Consider the following 18,515-nt stretch of genomic DNA (forward strand, 5'->3'; position numbering starts at 1 on the left):
AATAACTGTTGAATTCTGAACAAGAAGTTAAAAAAAGCAACCTCTAAGGTAGATCGTAAAATTAAAAAAACAAAACAAAACACACTCCAAGTAATCAAGGCATTATTTTGAGTAAAGGGAGTGCTCAGGAAAAAAAAAAATCAGCAATTCTATTAACAACTTAACCTAAGTTAGACAAGTATTTCATTCTCAACTGGTACTATCCCAGCTGTTACACTATGTGTACTTAAGAGTTGATGCATAAATCAATCTTGTAGGTTGCTCAGACCATGACAACTCTTCAAAACCCTTCACTGGCTTCCCTTCAACTTCAACATCAAATTTACGCAAACTGCTCTAGTCTTCAAAGACCTAAATAATTTAGCTCCTGTCTACCTCTCATCTCTTCACTTCCCCAATCACCCCCCTTTATTCTGCCCTATACACACAACCCCCTGTTCAAATCTCACCACTGGCCTTCATATACCAGCTCAATACCACAGAGAATCCCTCGGCAACTGAAGTGATCCTCCTGTGGTTGGCTTTAGGGTTGCTTTGCATCAACAAAGTATTTGGAACAAATCTGAGGATTAGGGCCAATGCCATTATTTTTATGTGGTCAGTTCTAGAAGAACTTCCCCAGAAGACTACTCAGTCTCACCCAAGAGCCTAACCAATTTGGATCACCTTCTCTAAGGTGTGGAATATATTTTAGACTTGGAAGTATTGGGAGAATTTTTTTCTACCTATAGTTTAATATTTATAGCTATTTCTACTTTATGTTATGTAATATAAATACACATTTTTAATACTTACCATATTCTCTCTCATTCACTTCAGATATGGGCTCTGAAATAACACTACAGAATGAAATCGCACTTGCTGCAGAGGGATTACGAGAATGACCCATGTGATGGGGTGCTTTCTTAACATTCTTTAAGGCCTCTTCTGCCTGCTCCTGCTCCATTGATGCAACCATATCTCTGTATGCCTTTCTGGCCTCCTCAGTCAGCGAGACCAACTTATTAAACAGGCTCTAAATATGAAGACATTTTCATATTTGTTAGTTTCTTCAGGAACATTTTCACTTGACACATTTTCCCTTTTATTAACAGGTCCTGTACATGCAACTCTAAAGCCTGTCTAGTCAAAAAGAGTGTGCCCTTTATTTTGGGCAATAATCAGTCATGCTCTAAGTTTCATTTTAAGGATGCCTCTGCATTTACACAGCTCAAGTTTTTGCTAGGGTTATTTCTGATGAAGCATGGGTAGGAGGGAAAGAACACTGCCTTCCTACATTGTTTGCAGACTCACAGGAAGAGTTCACTCAGCCTAAAATCCCAAATGATAAAGCTCAGTCTTGCAGAATTTTCCCTTTTTAAAAAAAACACTAGTTACTAATTTTTGTCATCTTAAGCCTCTTTGGTCTCACTACTAGTCTTTGCTTCCCAATGGCACAGACCTAATCAGGTTTTATTTTGTGCAATGGATTAATAGGTTTGAGCCTATTATATTATAGCACATTTAGATATGGATTATCTACAATATCAAGCCGATAGCCCTTTTCAGTGGGATGTCGCAACATCTTGCAACCCAGGCTTACCAAAAGATGGAATCACATGCTCAAGGAAACCTCTGATTACAATAGTAGTCTGATTTTTGCACCAAAGAAACCACCATAAACATACGGAGCCAGTAAAATGAATATTTAATGAAGTTTTCCATTACTGGCCTGCACTTGATATTGAATCTCTTTCCAAATATATGTTAGAACAAAAGATGAATGACAATTTAAGTATTTAATGGGCACTTCCTTCCTTAGCAGGTAAAGGATGCAACATGATCTAAAATTCAATATTGTCTGTGGCTAGCTGTTTTAGCACACTCATTGCTGGTAATTTTGTTTCCACCCCATCAATATGTTTATTAAAAACTTTACATCTTAAGAAAAATATTGTTATCTGCTTAATTGTTAAGTGGTTTAAGTTACAGTACATGCTACGATACCTGAAACAAGTTCAGTTACGCAGAAATAATTACATGCTCAATTTCAAAGAGTCACAATGTAAAATTAAATAAACATGCTCAACACAAACTGGTCATGTTACACATAACGGTAACAGGTACATGTAATAACAACAAACTACAAATCCTTTATACTTTACTCGAAATCAGAGGAGAGACAGGTTAACACCAATAAGTGCCACCATTTCTATTATTGTGAGGACAAAAGTGCTGTCACCTCAGCATCTTTAACTCCTTGATGCCAGCATTCATGGTGCAATCGATGAGGTGCACCTCAGGCATCAATAGCTATCAGTAATCCTACAGTTTTAGTCAGGGATATGAAAAGCCTGTTCCATTCCCCCATGCTGCACCCTCCATTCTACCCAGAGAATACACATTCAGTGGGATTTTGGGGGTAAGGAAGGAAAGTAGACTAGAAATCTACTGCCACCGGCAAGGGTGCAGGAATGATTTTTATAGTGGGGGTGCTGAGAGACATTGAACCAAACTGTAAACCTTGTATGATAGAAACCACTTCAAGCCAGGTGGTGTAGCAGCACCCCCAGTTCCAGCACCAGGTCTATGGATGGTACTGTGACCTGTTAGAGGAGACTGGCTTCCTAGAAACTTCTGGCAGGTGGTGGTGAAGAGGAGGAGGGTATGTGATTACATATAGCTCTAGAAGGAGGAGGACAACTCGTCTTATTTTTCAGTCTACCAGGTACTAAATTCAGTAAGTGTCTGTTTCTCATTCTAACTGTTGTAAATGTGAAAGCTGCTGATCAATACTGTAAATGGGTGATTACGTTTTAGTGATTACCAAATGACCCAAACATGGATGCTAGCATCCATACAGGGAAGATTGTGTTCCTACATCTGAAAAGAGAACGTTAGAATACTGTGCCCAAATTGCTGAAGATGCCATCCAAGAATGCATATAGGCTTTCCTGTTTGCTCAGAAAATGAAAATAAAATGAAATGATGGGAAAACTTCAGGATGACTGCCTTTGAAGTACATGGGTGTTCAGTGCACTATTTAAGCCTTGTTTAGAAATTAGCAACACCTAATATAGTCCTAACACACATTGTGGAAGTTTAAAATTCTTCTGTACCCATCAGCCACCTTATGGGTTGGTTGACTGAAAAAGGATAAATATGCCCAGGCTTCCCAACAATACTTAGTGGAATTCATAGGAAGACTGTCTCTACATTTGCATCCAACTACTTTAAGTATGGTGAAACTTACACTGAGAATGAGGCTGAGGAGGACTTTTGATCAGATAGCAGCCAATGGCTGATATAAACAAGGGACTACTAGAGAGATGCACTAAAGGTTACAAAAAGAAATGAAGTGTCAGAGTAATATGGTCAGACTGCAAGGTAAAAAAAAAACCGTCTCAGAGTCAAAAAGGCATCTGACCTAATTTATTTAATCTAGAACCGGAAACCCAGGACAAAACTAAAAAAAGTTATTCAAAGGAAGCGAGACATTTCATTACCAAGTTTCCATGTTCTGAGCTCAACCCATGACCCTGACAGACAACATAACCAATTCAAGCTAACAAAAATTATGCTAATTCAACTTCTAGATGGAGCTACTATAAGGTGGGTGCAAAACTGGTTGGATAAATTGTTCCCAGAGACAGGTATCAGAGTGGTAAAGCTTATGCCCAAATAAATGTATTGGTCTCTAAGGTACCACAAGGACTCCTCATTGTTTTTGTTCCCAGAGAGTAGTTATCAGTGGTTCACAGTCATGATGGAAGGGCATTATGAGAGGGATCCCACAGGGATCAGTTCTGGGTCTGCTTCTATTCAATATCTTCATCAATGATTTATATAATGGTATAGAGAGTACACTTATAAAGTTTGTGCACAATTACCAAGCTGGGAGGGGTTACAAGTGCTTTGGAGGATAGGATTAAAATTCAAAATGGGATGTATTAGTAGGAGTGTTGATTAGGCCTCAACTGAAGTATTGTGTCCAATTCTGGGTGCCACATTTCAGGAAAAATGTGGACAAAATTGGAGAAAGTCCAAAGAAGAGAAACAAAAATGATTAAAGGTCTAGAAAACATGACCTTTCAGGGAAGATTGAAAAAACTGGGTTTGTTTAGTCTGGAGAAGAGAAGACTGAAAGGGGACATAATAATTTTCAAGTACATAAAAGGTTGTTACAAGGAGGAGGAGGGAGAAGAATTGTTTTTCTTAACCTCGGAAGATAAGACAAGAAGCAATGGGCTTAAATTGCAGCAAGGGAGATTTAGGTTGGACATTAGGAAAAACTTCCTGTCAGGGTGGTTAAGCACTGGAATAAATTGCCTAGGGAGGTTGTGGAATCTCCATCATTGGAGATTTAAGAGCAGGTTAGACAAACCCCTGTTAGGAATGGTCTAGATAGTACTTAGTCCGGCCATGAGTGCAGGGAACTGGACTAGATGACCCACTCAAGGTCCCTTCCAATACTATGATTAATCCTGAGTTTTTCCCATTATCGTCTAGCTTTAAAATGGAAGAATCACATTTATACCCCAAACCTCTCTCTTTGCTTGTTGCAGTTTGTTGCATCCACCAAGTAAGTAGTCACGGATGTTAGAACAGATATTAAGACTTGTCTTCTAAAAATTGACTCTCACATGCCTCTCCGGGCAACTTAGTTATCAACTCAGTATTTTTGGCACACTCGGACTGCTTTGGTTGAAACTTCATAGGCATGAAGCTGGAAAAAAACAATCAGTGGGTTGTGGAAACTCTCATATCTGAGAGCAGACAAAGGAAGAGTGGTAGGCCTAATTAGTTTGAATGAGAATTTGATTACATTTCCCTTAGAATCGCAAGCTTTTCATTTGGGACAATGACTGCCCTTTTTAATTTTTAAAGAATAAATGTGTTTACAACATGAGATACAGTTTTTGTTCTGTTTTATTTTCAAAAAATGGCTTTTTTCCTCACTGTTTTCCTCAACAGATGGAGGAAAAGCTCACCACCCTAGTTTTAGTGCAGGCAGTAGATGAGCTGTACCTGCAGGGTTGGAGTGGTTATATCACAGGCAGAGACGATCTGTACCTCCCGATAGTGCGGAGGCATAAATAAGGACAGAGTGAGGGCAGCAGCTTCAGCAGATGTTATTCAGCATGCTCAGTCTGTGTGAGCATGCTCAGTACAAGCAAAGCAGTTAAAACCAGAGGAAGGGGCTGGGGAGGGAGAGAGATGGACATGTGACCCTGAGTGCCATCTCACCCACACAGCATTACCTCTGATCACAGGCCAGGATATGATAGGATACATGCACAGGTCACATCTAATATGATGGCAACCCACAACCCTCCCAAGGTGTGTTGACCTAATGAAGCAGAAGCATACATCTCTGATGTAATATGGGGATTTTAGGTAGCTGGTAGATGCCCTTGATACCAGTGCTCCTTTGAGGCCTCCCAAGACCTCTTCTAAAGACCTCCTAATCTTTGTAACTGGCCAACAGTTGCCTTACTTTAAGATGCTGGCATGCCCTACAATCCTGGACATTCCGTGTCATTTCAGCTGGCACTTCAAAAGATGTCTGCGAGCATGTTCCAAAGATTTAGAGGAAGAAGGGGTGACAAATCTTACATCACAGAACTGACAGGGCAGAATGTCAAATTTAAAGAGATAAGCAACTTTAGAATAAATAGGCCAAGATAAAATTGGCATCCAATGCCAGTCAACACTCTATATGTATGTATGAATGCATGCATGCATGCCAGTTAGTTTGTGAGCCCAAGGGCAGTGAACAAAGTTTGTAAACATGCATTACATGAGAAAAAAACTGAAATGGCATTAACTATTTCAGCCACCTGTTCAGAAATGAATTGCTTACCTCAGCACCAGAATAGTTGAAGATTCCCACCACACTAACAGGAACTAGCTTGTTCACACAACGACCAAGAGCTTTACGTCCAAGTGCAAAGACAAAAGGAATCTCTTGCTCTCGTGCCATGGCTATTACGTTATATAGAGCTTCATCCAATCCACCTTAGGAGAAAAAAATAACACAAAGCTAAAGCTTAGAACAGTCATCTTAATAGTGCACTTTGGTCAAATCCAGTATTCCACAGTTTTTGTCAGTGGCTATCAGCTAAAACTTTAGCACACATAGTTAGTCACCAGATATTTAGATTAAACCATGTACTGCCAGAAAGCAGTAAGGCTTTGAATGCATTGCACATGCAGTAAATTTGCTTGTTTTATTAAAGTACAATCAAGTCTGTTATTTACTGAATATGATCAGTTAATCTGTACACCTAACAATGCTCTGAACCCTCTCATGGTGCTATGTTGTGCACCAGGAGTACTCAAGCAGAAACTTTATGAAACTGGATTCTCGGTTTCTTAATAGATCTTTTCCTTCTCTTACATATCTCAGGAAGTTATATTTTGCACACTACGGGAATGCAAATGATACTAGGCACAGTCTCCAGTCCCACATACAGGAAGGCACAATTCCTGCCCCACTAGTTCCTGGAGTTAAAGAAATGGGCCCGAAGCAGAGTGTGGCAGCTTTACGATGGAATTGAAAGATGACCTGTCATGCTTATAGGATAGCATGGAAGATGCTTAAAATGACTCAGAAGTCAACATAATGGATTAACAAGGTTAGCATCACTGGTAGTGTTGGGGAAAATGCAATATACACATAGCATTTATACACTAAAATATTTCTTATTAAAGCACTTGTACCTTTTGACTGGATTTTTTCACAGTTAGGAGAAATGATCACACATTTTATCTTGTTTAACTTCATGTGCTTAGTAACCTCACGCAAACCCATAACAAGCCTTCTCCTTGCTTTAGCTCTCATGGGATCCTTTTGGTAAATGCGTTCCTGGAAGCTGACAAGCTCTTGCAATAGCAAAGTCACACACTCGTCTATTTCTTTACTTAGAACTTGATTACAATACCTGTCAATTCAGAAACCACCACATTTTAGCATATAGCAAATTCAGCAGTGCTGTGTGCCTTTAAATGATTTTTGGCAGAAATAATTTTTTTGTTACTTGTTCAAAGTATACTAAATACATTTATTTAGAAGTTAAAGAACTGTACACCTAAAACAACGTAAGGATATTCTGAAAGTGTTTAAAATGAAACCACAGTGAAATAAATTGTCAGTATACAACCCACCCACCCAGAGCCCACAACTTAAAGAGGATAGCTCATACACACTTATATTTTACAATTCACTATTCCTTGATCAAATTTGATAATCAATAAGGTTTCAAACACTGGTTAGTGGTAATTCCACTGTAGTAGGGGTGGATTGTAGCAGAGTTTCCAGCTCCCCAAACTCAAAGTTGCCCTTCATTTGAAATGACTTTTCTGCCTACTCCATTTCTTAAAAGCAGCAGCCTACCTGAAGAAAATCCCTCAGGAATATTATAACCTGCCCCATCAGAAGCTCGTAAGAAACAGAGGGTGCAAAACGCCAGGGAGTAGTACTTTTTTTTATATGGGGGATAGGCTAACTTAAGTTCACCAACAACTTATAAGAGTCCAATAAATTCAAATACAGTTAGAAAATACATTTGACTAGAATACACCTTTAGAATTCAAGTTGAGTAATTCAAAGCGCTTACTCTCTAAATCTCTTGCTATGAATTTTAGTGATTGTTGAAGATGCCATTGGACTACCTATCCCTGAACTGGCAGGTGAGCCTTGTGACACTGGAGTCATGCAATATGGAGAGTTCTGACTTGCTGGAGAGAGTGAAGTATCACTAGGCATACTTAGCCCCGGTTCTGAAATAAATGAAAAAAAAGCTTTGAAACGTCTTCAATATGAAATGCATTTATATATAAAAGCAGTACAGTTTAACATAGGGAACTCATCTGCCACTCATATATCCCTCTCTCTGATTTTTACATATATTACAAATTTCAGGCACCTAATATCTGTCAGGTAAACCACTTTAGTGATATTTGAATATGAATTCAATTATTACATTTGAGCTCTTTAAAAAAAAAAAAAAAAAAGAGGTATTTGAGAATACAAGTGAAACAAGAACTACCTGAAGAGAGCAGCAAAGAGTCCTGTGGCACCTTATAGACTAAACAGACATATTGGAGCATGAACTTTCCCATGCATCCGACGAAGTGGGTATTCACCCACGAAAGCTCATGCTCCAATACGTCTGTTTAGTCTATAAGGTGCCACAGGACGCTTTGCTGCTTTTACAGATCCAGACTAACACGGCTACCCCTCTGATACTTGATACCTGAAGATAATAACTAACTTGTGTGACATTTAAATTATGCTGTCTTTTTGCTGCTTTACTTTACAGTGATCTCCAGAGAGTCATTACCTACTTTTAACATTAAATACATCCTTGCTGTCCTAGCAATCTTTAGAGTATCACTCATTACAATTACCATGATATCACAATGTGGGTCACAAATCTCCATACCAAAGAGGTAGTGGCTGACAGCTTTGGATGTTCCTTTGCAGTTCAAGAATTAACCACAGTCTTAGCAAAAGTTCAAATAGTTTGCGTGAGTTCAAATGACTTGGCACTAAACTTGCATTTTCCCCCATATTGCATATGCCTCCGTACTTGCTGATTCTAGACAGAAGAGGGAGCACTAAAATTGATTTGAAAAGTCTGGGTTTTCATGCTTTTTTTGGCCCTACCAAAAGCAGGAGGACCGGAAATGTCATGAGAAAGCCTGATCTAACAAGATTTCCAGCCCAAATTTGATGGGCACAACTAGTTCAGGGAAACATGTTAACTGGACTGCTGCACTTTTTCAAGTTCTTCTATCCCAAATTCATGCCTTATGAAAGCTGTGTCAGGTCCTTTTAACTACCGACTAATACTCAGAAAAAAACCACAACATATTACTAATATACATTTAGCATCATATTCTCAGTTTGCATAAATTGGTATAGCAAATCTGTGGTCACTGAAATAAATAAAGCTATGCAAATTTAGATCAGCTGATGATCTGGCCCTTGAAATTTCTATTTTAACTCCCTAGAATATGACAGCAAAGTCAGAAGTATTATTTAACAAAAACCAAACTAGTAGACTACAATACTCAATTACCTAGGACTGAGAGAACTATAAAACTAACAAGAAATGTAAGTATTTGTTGGAATCAATTTGTAAATAAAGATTAAAAGTCTGGCTAAAATGGCAGTTTTAAACATTTACAAAACTCCAAATACCAAAGAAGAACAGACTCCAATGTCCCACACAGCAGAAGTTCAAGGTAAACTAGGAGTAAATAGGTGACACTGAGTAAGTTTAGGTTATGGCTAAATATCAGAAAAGCTTCCAAATTAAGGTCTATTACAGAGAAAGCGTCTCAAATGGAAAGTGGAAGACTGATTTATTTGAAAAAATTAGACCTGACAAAGCACATGAGAATCTTGAATAGTTGAGAGATGGACAAAATGGCCTCAAATAGGTCTTTTTCATCTAATTTCCATTCTTTCATAAGGGAAATAGCTGATCATAAAATGAACAACAAGCTAATGGTAGCGGACTTTGTTACATGTTGAAAATAAAAGCAATCCAGAAAATTTAAAAAAAAATGTATAAATACTTCAATTTAAAACAATTATTTTTAAAAATCCTAAAACAAGAGAAGACTCTTACCTTCTTGAGAGGTTAACTCCTGAGACTGGTCATCAGTCAAACATACGGGCACCTCTTTCTGTTCATCAGATCCCAGAAGACTGTGATCTGCAGATAAGCGTCCTTTCTTTTCTTCTCTCTCTTTTAAAATAATCTAGGAACAAGGTACTAGTTTTCAATCAATTGAAACCTGTAAGTATTACAGATTGCTACAATGACGTGAGAAGCTTCCCTCACACAGAAATAGGGAAAAAATAATAGTTTGTTTTAGAGCCTTTTTGTTCCTGAAAGTGAACCTAAACGACACATTTTAAATCTGTTTGATGGATGAGAAATGGCACTCTTCATTTTAGTAGTTGCAATAAGGCAACACCACAATACCAGAGTATTTTTAGAGTAGTAGTGTTGCAGGAAAGGTTTTTTCATAGCTTTTGTTTAAAATACTTTCCAAACACTCTTTCAAACTTCTATTTGGTGAAAAGCATTCATCTTTGTCACCACAACCCACCCCCACTCTTATAAACACACCTGATGCAAGAATGCAATAAAATTGCAACAAAATCTTATCATTGTGTCTGGAAATTGTTTTGAAAAGCATCAAAAAGCACCACAATACAAAGTGCTGAGACTATATGGCTATTAGCCTTTATCTTTGATATTTTATCATTTACTGTATCAATGACAGATGCCAATACTGTAATGAATAATGAAAAATATGTGCCAGATTATCAGCTTTGTTGCATTCCCTGGACTGTCAGTCTATAAATCACTTGCTTCTGTTTCCTCTCCCACCCTTCACCAGACACACAACCCAGTGCTGGGTCTGTTCTAGGCCTGGTCTACACTAGGCGTTTATGTCGAAGTTAGCGCCGTTACATCGAATTAACCCTGCACCCGTCCACACCGCGAAGGTATTTAGTTCGACATAGAGGTCTCTTTAATTCGACTTCTGTACTCCTCCCCGACGAGGGGAGTAGCGCTAAATTCGACATGGCCATGTCGAATTAGGCTAGGTGTGGATGGAAATCGACGCTAATAGCTCCAGGAGCTATCCCACAGTGCACCACTCTGTTGACGCTCTGGACAGCAGTAAGAGCTCGGATGTTCTGAACTGCCACACAGGAAAAGCCCCGGGAAAATTTGAATTTGAATTCCTTTTCCTGTCTGGCCAGTTTGAATCTCATTTCCTGTCTGGACATCGTGGCGAGCTCAGCAGCACTGGCAACGATGCAGAGCTCTCCAGCACTGATGGCAGTGCAATCTCAGAATAGAAAGAGGGCCCCAGCATGGACTGATCGGGAAGTCTTGGATCTCATCGCTGTGTGCGGCGATGAGTCCGTGCTTTCCGAGCTGCGATCCAAAAGACGGAATGCAAAGATCTATGAGAAGATCTCTAAAGACATGGCAGAGAGAGGATACAGCCGGGATGTAACGCAGTGCCGCGTGAAAATCAAGGAGCTGAGGCAAGGCTACCAGAAGACCAAAGAGGCAAACGGACGCTCCGGATCCCATCCCCAGACATCCCGTTTCTACGAGGCACTGCATTCCATCCTCGGTGCGGCCGCCACCACTACCCCACCACTGACTGTGGACTCTGAGGATGGGATAGTGTCCACGGCCGGATCCTCGGACATGTTAGCGGACGGGGAAGATGAGGAAGGAGATGAGGAGGACGAGGCAGTCGACAGCGCTCACAACGCTGATTTCCCCGACAGCCAGGATCTCTTCATCACCCTTACAGAGATCCCCTACCAACCCTCCCCAGCCGTTACCCCGGACACAGAATCTGGTGAAGGATCATCCAGTAAGTGTTGTAAACATCTAAACATTTATTTGTAACAGAACATGATTATTAACAATTTAAAAAATGGGTTTCTCATGATTAGTTTGATTAACTTAACGGTTCAGTCATGGGCAGTGCAACTATTTGAAAAAAATCTAGCAATGTCCGGTTTTGCATGATTGTCCTGCCCAAGCCGCTCTACTGTTTAGTCCCTGCTACTGCAGCTACAGTAAGATGCGGTCTATATGTCCGGGGATGGAGCAGAAATCCTCCTGGGACATCTCAAGGAAGCTCTCCTGCAGGTAATTTGAAATCCGCTGCATTAGGTTCTTGGGGAGAGCGGCCTTATTGGGTCCTCCGTAGTAGGACACGTTGCCGCGCCACGAGACTAGCAAGTACTCTGGAATCATTGCTTGGCACAGCATGGCGGCATACGGCCCTGGTCTTTGAAGGCTTTCCCGGAGCATTCTCTATCTGTCGCTCTCAGAGATCCTCATGAGGGTGATGTCGCTCATGATGACCTGCTTTGAATGAGGTAGGGGAATGTTAGTGTTGGGACTGCTTTACCGTTCCTTTACAGAACTGTAACCGCTGGTTTGCAGCCACGCGGTGGAGGCGGGAGAGGGTCAGCCGAAAGGGATCGTTCCCGGGGACAGCCGCGAGGGTGTGGGACAGGAGCAGACTTCCTGCTTGCCGGATTGCTGGCAGCAGGGACCGACATTGATTTCAATGTGAAATGAGGCCATTGCTAATATTAAAGTTTTAAGCTGCCACGAATCTACGGCTTACCATGTCTGCGTGCAAGAGCAATTCCGTTGTCCTGACAGGGTTCTCAAAAGTGCTCTGCAAAACCCCAGACACTGAATGCGAAGGCCGAGAATTCGACCTTGTGCTGAGTGCGCATGTGATAGGTGCTGTGCATGGTCCTGTTCACAGAGAAAGACTATGTTTTTTGTTCACAACTACATTTATCTTTCTGAGGAATTCACTCCCTTTTTCCCATTCCCACAGCCCCATCTGCGACTGTCTCACAACCTAGCCTGTCATCACACTCCCAGAGGCTAGGGAGGATTAGGCATAAGAAGAAGAGGACACGGGAGGACATGTTCTCCGAGCTTATAGCCTGCTCCAGAGCACAGGCAGCACAGCAGACCCAGTGGCGGGAGAACTTGTCCCAAATGCACCAAGCCAACATGGATCGGGAGGAGAGGTGGCGTCAGGAAGACCAGCAGGCGACTCAAACCCTGCTTGGACTACTGAGGGAGCAAACGGACACGCTCCGGCGCCTTGTGGATGTTCTGCAGGAACGGAGGCAGGAGGACAGAGCCCCGCTGCAGTCCATCTCTAACCGCCCTCCCCCGCCACCAAGTCCCATACTCCCTTCACCCAAAGTGCACAGAAGGAGAGGCGGCAGAGTCCCTGCTAACTCTCACTCCACCCCTGCAGAGAGCTCGAGCAGCAGAAGGCTCTCATTCCCCAAAGTTTGACAAGTTCTTTCCTTCCCGCCTGACACAAGCCCCCGTCCAAGTTTCACTTCCCAGTCCCATGTGTAGTTGATAATAAAAAATATGTTTCTGTTAACTACTGTTTCCATCATGTTCTTTTGGGGGGGGGGGGGGGAAAGGGGGTTGGTAATTGGACAGGACAGTCACCTTTGGCAGGGTACATAGTCGGGGGCAGGCACAGCAGCAGGGCACATACATAGTGCAGTGATGCAGTGACTACTTACCCTGGTTAGTCTGGGAGGTTCTTTTCATGTTATGTGGTGGGGGGTGGGTTGCTCTGTGACTTTGTGTCAGGGGAGGGCAGTTAGAGATCTTAAGCGGCGGTCCTTAGGCAGGATCACAGAGCCACACAGCAGGGGATCTGTAACCGTCCCCCCCCTGCCACAAACTCACATAGACCCCCCATACACACAGTCCGTATCAGGAGGGGTGACAGGCTCCGTTGAAAGAACCATCCCACCGCAGCGGAGCCTGTCAGTCCTTGAGTTTAGAAGCTGCATTCGCGCGACTACACTACACCCGCTCCGCACCACAGTCTGCGTCCCAGTTTTAAAAAATTCCCGCGAAAACAGTATTAAAGAAAACGGTGTGCTTTAACAAAGTAGAACTATTTTTATTTTGAAACGTGTGTTGGAAGTGGGGTGAAGGCTTCTCTGTACACAAAATTAGAAAGTCACAGGTTACCCTGCTCACTCAGGAACTTTGCTTTCAAAGCCTCCCGGATGCACAGCGCTTCCCGCTGGTCTCTTCTAATCGCCCGGCTGTCTGGCTGTGAGTAATCAGCAGCCAGGCTAATTTCCTCAACCTCCCACCCCGCCATAAAGGTCTCCCCCTTGCTCTCACAGAGATTGTGGAGCACACAGCAAGCTGCTATAACAATGGGGATATTGGTTTCGCTGAGATCACAGCGAGTCAGCAAGCTTCTCCATCTCCCCTTGAGACGTCCAAAAGCACACTCCACCACCATTCTGCACTTGCTCAGCCGGTAGTTGAAGAGTTCTTTTTCAGTGTCCAGGGCACCTGTATAGGGCTTCATGAGCCAGGGCATTAGCGGGTAGGCTGGGTCCCCGAGGATCACTATAGGCATCTCCACATCCCCAACAGTTATTTTGTGGTCCGGGAAGTAAATACCTTGCTGCAGCCGTCTAAACAGACCAGAGTTCCTGAAAACACGAGCGTCATGAACCTTGCCCGGCCATCCGACATTGATGTTGGTAAAACGTCCCCTGTGGTCCACCAGTGCTTGCAGCACCATGGAAAAGTAGCCCTTTCTGTTAATGTACTGGCTGGCCTGGTGGTCCGGTGCCAGGATAGGGATGTGAGTTCCATCTATGGCCCCACCGCAGTTTGGGAATCCCATCGCTGCGAAGCCATCTATGATCGCCTCCAAGTTTCCCAGGGTCACTACCTTTGGCAGCAGTACATCAACGATTGCCTTGGCTACTTGCATCACAACAACCCCCACGGTAGATTTGCCCACCCCAAACTGGCTCGCGACTGACCGGTAGCTGTCAGGCGTTGCAAGCTTCCAGAGGGCTATGGCCACTCGCTTCTGGACAGTCAGGGCTGCTCGCATCCGGGTGTCATTGCGCTTCAGGGCAGGGGACAGCAACTCACAAAGTTCAAGGAAAGTTCCCTTCCGCATGCGGAAGTTTCGCAGCCACTGTGATTCATCCCAGACCTGCAGCACTATGCGGTCCCACCACTCAGTGCTTGTTTCCCGTGCCCAGAATCGCCGTTTCACAGCATCAACATGACCCATTGCCACCGTGATGTCCTCGGCGCTGGGTCCCCTGCTTTCTGAGAGGTCTGTGCTACTCTCAGACTTCAGGCCATCACCGCGTTGACGTAGCCTCCTCGCCTGACTTTTCTGCATCTGCCTCAGGGCAACCTGTATGATAAGCTGCGAGGCGTTGAGAGCGGCCACAACTGCAGCGATGGTTGCAGCGGGCTCCATGCTCACAGTGCTGTGGCGTCCGCGCTGTCAATGACTTGAAAAGTGCGCGAAATGATTTCCCGCCGGCGCTTTCAGGGAGGGAGGGAGGGCGGGAGTGATGGACGGATGACGACAGTTACCCAAAAGCACCCTGGCCCCTTTTTTTTTTTTACCCAGAAGGCATTTGCGGCTCCACCCAGAATTCCAATGGGCGGCGGGGACTCCGGGAACTGTGGGATAGCTGCCCTCAGTGCACCGCTTCCAATGTCGACGCTTTCCCCGTTAGTGTGGACTCACAAAGTCGAATTACTGTCCTTAGTGTGGACACACACGTTCGACTTTGCAATATCGATTCCAAATATTCGATTTAAGTAAAATCGAACTACTCTCGTAGTGTAGACAAGGCCCTAGGGATATGTCAGAAGCATGCTGTACTCCAGCAATCAGTAAGAGCTGCTAGAGAACTATTCCTTTAGGGGCAAGTTGGTCCCCAACTGTCCTAAAGATCAGAGCATCACAATTCAGGAGTTCATGAATCCCAATCCCACTAGGCCACAACTAAAACATTATTAAGAGAATTGTTAGTCATGGTTATTTGTTAATCTTGATACTTGGATCAAGACAGTCCCAAAACAGTTGCATGGTTTACCTTTTTAAGTGCTGTCGGGCGCTTTAGTTTGGAAATTTCTCTCTCTTTCCCTCTTTTTACTTTTGGAGCAGTTGAGTCCAAAGGATTAAGACAACCCACAGATGGCTGTCCTTTAGTTAATGACTTTCTGTTGGTAGATTCTTTGGTATGAAAAGGTGCACCACCGCCAACTAAATGTAGGCAAGAAAGATAGTCTCACTAAAAGATACTACTGAAAGAAAGCCCAGACACTTTCAAAATTTCCACTAACGAATTCTCACCAAGTACATTTTCCTTCCTTTTGCAGGGGAAGGGGGAGGTTATGACAAGAAAGTTACATCACCAAATGTTGATGTTTTCATATTTATATATTTCTTCAATTTAGCCTCATGTTTTAGGAAACTGACTACTCATTCCAGGAGAAAAAGAAGGCTAGACATCACATTTAAGAGTAAAATGGAGTTTGTCTCAAATGACATGTAAATATCATTTTTCTAGACATGAATATGTAATCTGTAAATACTTGTTAGTTATAATAGTACGACAAATTAAGAAGGAAGGTAGAATTTAACTGACATTATTTGGAAGAAAAGATTTTACTGTATAGCAACAGGCCAAAAAAAAAAAAAAATGCATTTTAAAATGAAGCCTACATCAAAGTTCTTTACAGCACTTTGTTAGATACAATTTTGCTGGTCAGTATTTATGAATGGAAGACTCCTTGCAAATTAGGGAATACAAAAAGTGCATTTTGTTCCTCTATTTCCCAGAGGCGGTTCATAGTACTTTATACAATAGCACTTTAATAAGTGTTCAGGCAAAGGGGGCAATTTAAAAAGGGCCTGGTGGCCCCTGGCAGCACAACAGAGCTAAGGCTGCCTGCCCTCGCTCTGTACCGCTCTCAGAAAACGGCCGGCACATCCTGCAGCCCCCAACCCAAGCGCTGACTCCGCAGCTCCCATTGGCCAGGAACTGCAGCCAATGGGAGCTGTGGGGGGTGGTGCCTGTGGGCAGTGGTGCGCGGGGACCCCTTGGGCCCCCCGCCTAGGAGCTGCTGCCACAGGGGTGTGTCGGTCACTTTCGGGAGCTGCCCGAGGTAAGCGCGGACCCCCTGACCCCAACTTCCTGCCCCAGCCTAGAGCCCGCACCCAAACTCCCTCCCAAAGTCCGACCCTGCACCCCCATCCAAACTCCCTCCAAGAACCTGACCCCACACCCTCTCCCACACTCAAACTACCTCCCAGAGCCGGCACCCCGCATCCCATCTCCCTCCCAGAGCCTGCCCCCCACCCAAACTCCCTCCCAGAAGCTGATCCCAGCCACACCCAAACTCCTTCCCAGAGCCTGCACCCCACATCTCATCTCTCCCCCAAAGCCTGCACCCTAGCTCCCTGCCCCAAACTGGTGAAAGTGAGTGAGGGAGGGTGGGGGAGAGTGAGCAACGGAGGGAAGGGGAATGGAGTGAGCAGGGGGCAGGACCTCGGAGAAGGGGCGGGCAGGGCATGTTCTCAGGGAAGGGGCAGGGCAAGGATCTTTGGGTTTGCGCGATTAGACAGGTGGCAACCCTAATGGGTGGGCATGTGGAATTACCTGTGTATGAGAGGGGCCTGGTATTGGTGAGCTGACGGGCTTTCATTGCTTGTTGCTGTTTCTCAAGCGCTGCTAACATATCCCCTAAGTCTAGCTGCACAGGAGCTTTACTCTTCTTCCCAGCTGCTTTGGATAAAGCCTCCTGTTACATGAACACAAGACACCGTTCACCTTTATGTCTTTTTAAGAATGATCAGTAGAAGACAGCATCGATTTTAAACAGACATTGTTGCTATAACAGTGTATGAAGGAATGCTGTCTGATGATGGTTATTCCTCCCCTAGCAATTACTACTTGAAAATGTAACAGACCTGGAGTTTCTTCTGCTCCATACTTATTTCTGAATATTCTTGAGCTGTGGCAAGTGCTGCTGCCAAGGCTTTCTTCTTTTGACTTTTTGCACGTTTGGGTACAGAGGTTGTAATAGGAATTGGAGTTTGGACTATATTGATTGGAGAATTTTCAGGTAAATCATCCAGCTAAGGTTGCAGAAGAAAGAGTATAAACATAATTACAAGCTTTTAAAATAGAAAAGGAATTATTTATCTGAGACAGTAGCAAAAGAATTATGCAAAGTAGAGAACTAGTCCATTTAGTAGATATACTACCTACCAAACAAGTAACATACAGCTGTGACATAAGTCACAGTATGCATGAGGATATAGCTAAATTAGTTTTGTGGAGTACTTAATCTTTATAGTGAGAGACATGTTACATGTCAAACAAACTAGGAAAATTCAACCTAGATGGAGCTACTATAAGGTGGGTGCAAAACTAGTTGGAAAACCGTTCCCAGAGAGTATTTATCAGTGGTTCACAGTCATGCTGGAAGGGCATAATGCGTGAGGTCCCGCAGGGATTAGTTCAAAATCTTCATCAATGATTTAGATAATGGCATAGAGAGTACACTTATAAAGTTTGCCAAGCTGGGAGGGGTTGCAAGTGCTTTGGAGGGTAGGATTACAATTCAAAATGATCAGACCATTTCTCCAGAAGTAAATAGGATGAAATTCGATAAGGACAAATACAAAGTACTCCATTTAGGAAGGAGCAATCAGTTGCACACATACAAAATGGGAAATGACTGCCTAGGAAGGAGTACGGTGGAAAGGGATCTGGGGGTCATAGTGGAAAGGGATCTGGGGGTCATAGTGGACCACAAGTTAAATATGAGTCAACAGTGTAACACTGTTGCAAAGCAAAAAAAAAAAAAAAGCAAACATTCTGGGATGATGTTTTTTATGTAATCTACCAATGAATAGGTATTCTATACACATGTGGTTCCTCCACAGTTATAAAGTAGCAATGGGGGGGGGGAAGGGGGAGGAAGAGAGAAGGGGGAGAATCCAAGTCTTGGCTTCTTGACAATATGGTTTTCTCTGACATTGCTATTTTAGTTAAAAGACCATTGGAAAAATATTTCCATAACAAAGTCTATAGTAATGTGTGTTGTATATGCTTTTAAAAAAATTCC

The 18,515-nt window shown here is 43.0% G+C and overlaps 1 protein-coding gene across 6 annotated transcripts in view; it reads right to left on the bottom strand.

The window, feature by feature from the left end:
• The window catches only part of SECISBP2L (SECIS binding protein 2 like), a 44,741-nt gene that overhangs the window by 5,315 nt on the left and 20,911 nt on the right, over positions 1-18,515 (bottom strand). For all 6 annotated transcript variants that reach the window (XM_034782818.1, XM_034782817.1, XM_034782819.1 and 3 more), the window contains 8 exons: positions 17,353-17,520; positions 17,042-17,183; positions 15,473-15,642; positions 9,621-9,753; positions 7,599-7,761; positions 6,703-6,923; positions 5,843-5,997; positions 796-1,015 (listed from right to left, as the gene is read on the bottom strand). In XM_034782818.1, coding sequence (XP_034638709.1) covers positions 796-1,015; positions 5,843-5,997; positions 6,703-6,923; positions 7,599-7,761; positions 9,621-9,753; positions 15,473-15,642; positions 17,042-17,183; positions 17,353-17,520 — 1,372 coding nt within the window. The remainder of the gene's footprint in view (positions 1-795; positions 1,016-5,842; positions 5,998-6,702; positions 6,924-7,598; positions 7,762-9,620; positions 9,754-15,472; positions 15,643-17,041; positions 17,184-17,352; positions 17,521-18,515) is intronic.

This window comes from Trachemys scripta, chromosome 10 (genome assembly GCF_013100865.1).
Source record: "Trachemys scripta elegans isolate TJP31775 chromosome 10, CAS_Tse_1.0, whole genome shotgun sequence".
Classification (NCBI taxonomy): Eukaryota; Metazoa; Chordata; order Testudines; family Emydidae; genus Trachemys; species Trachemys scripta.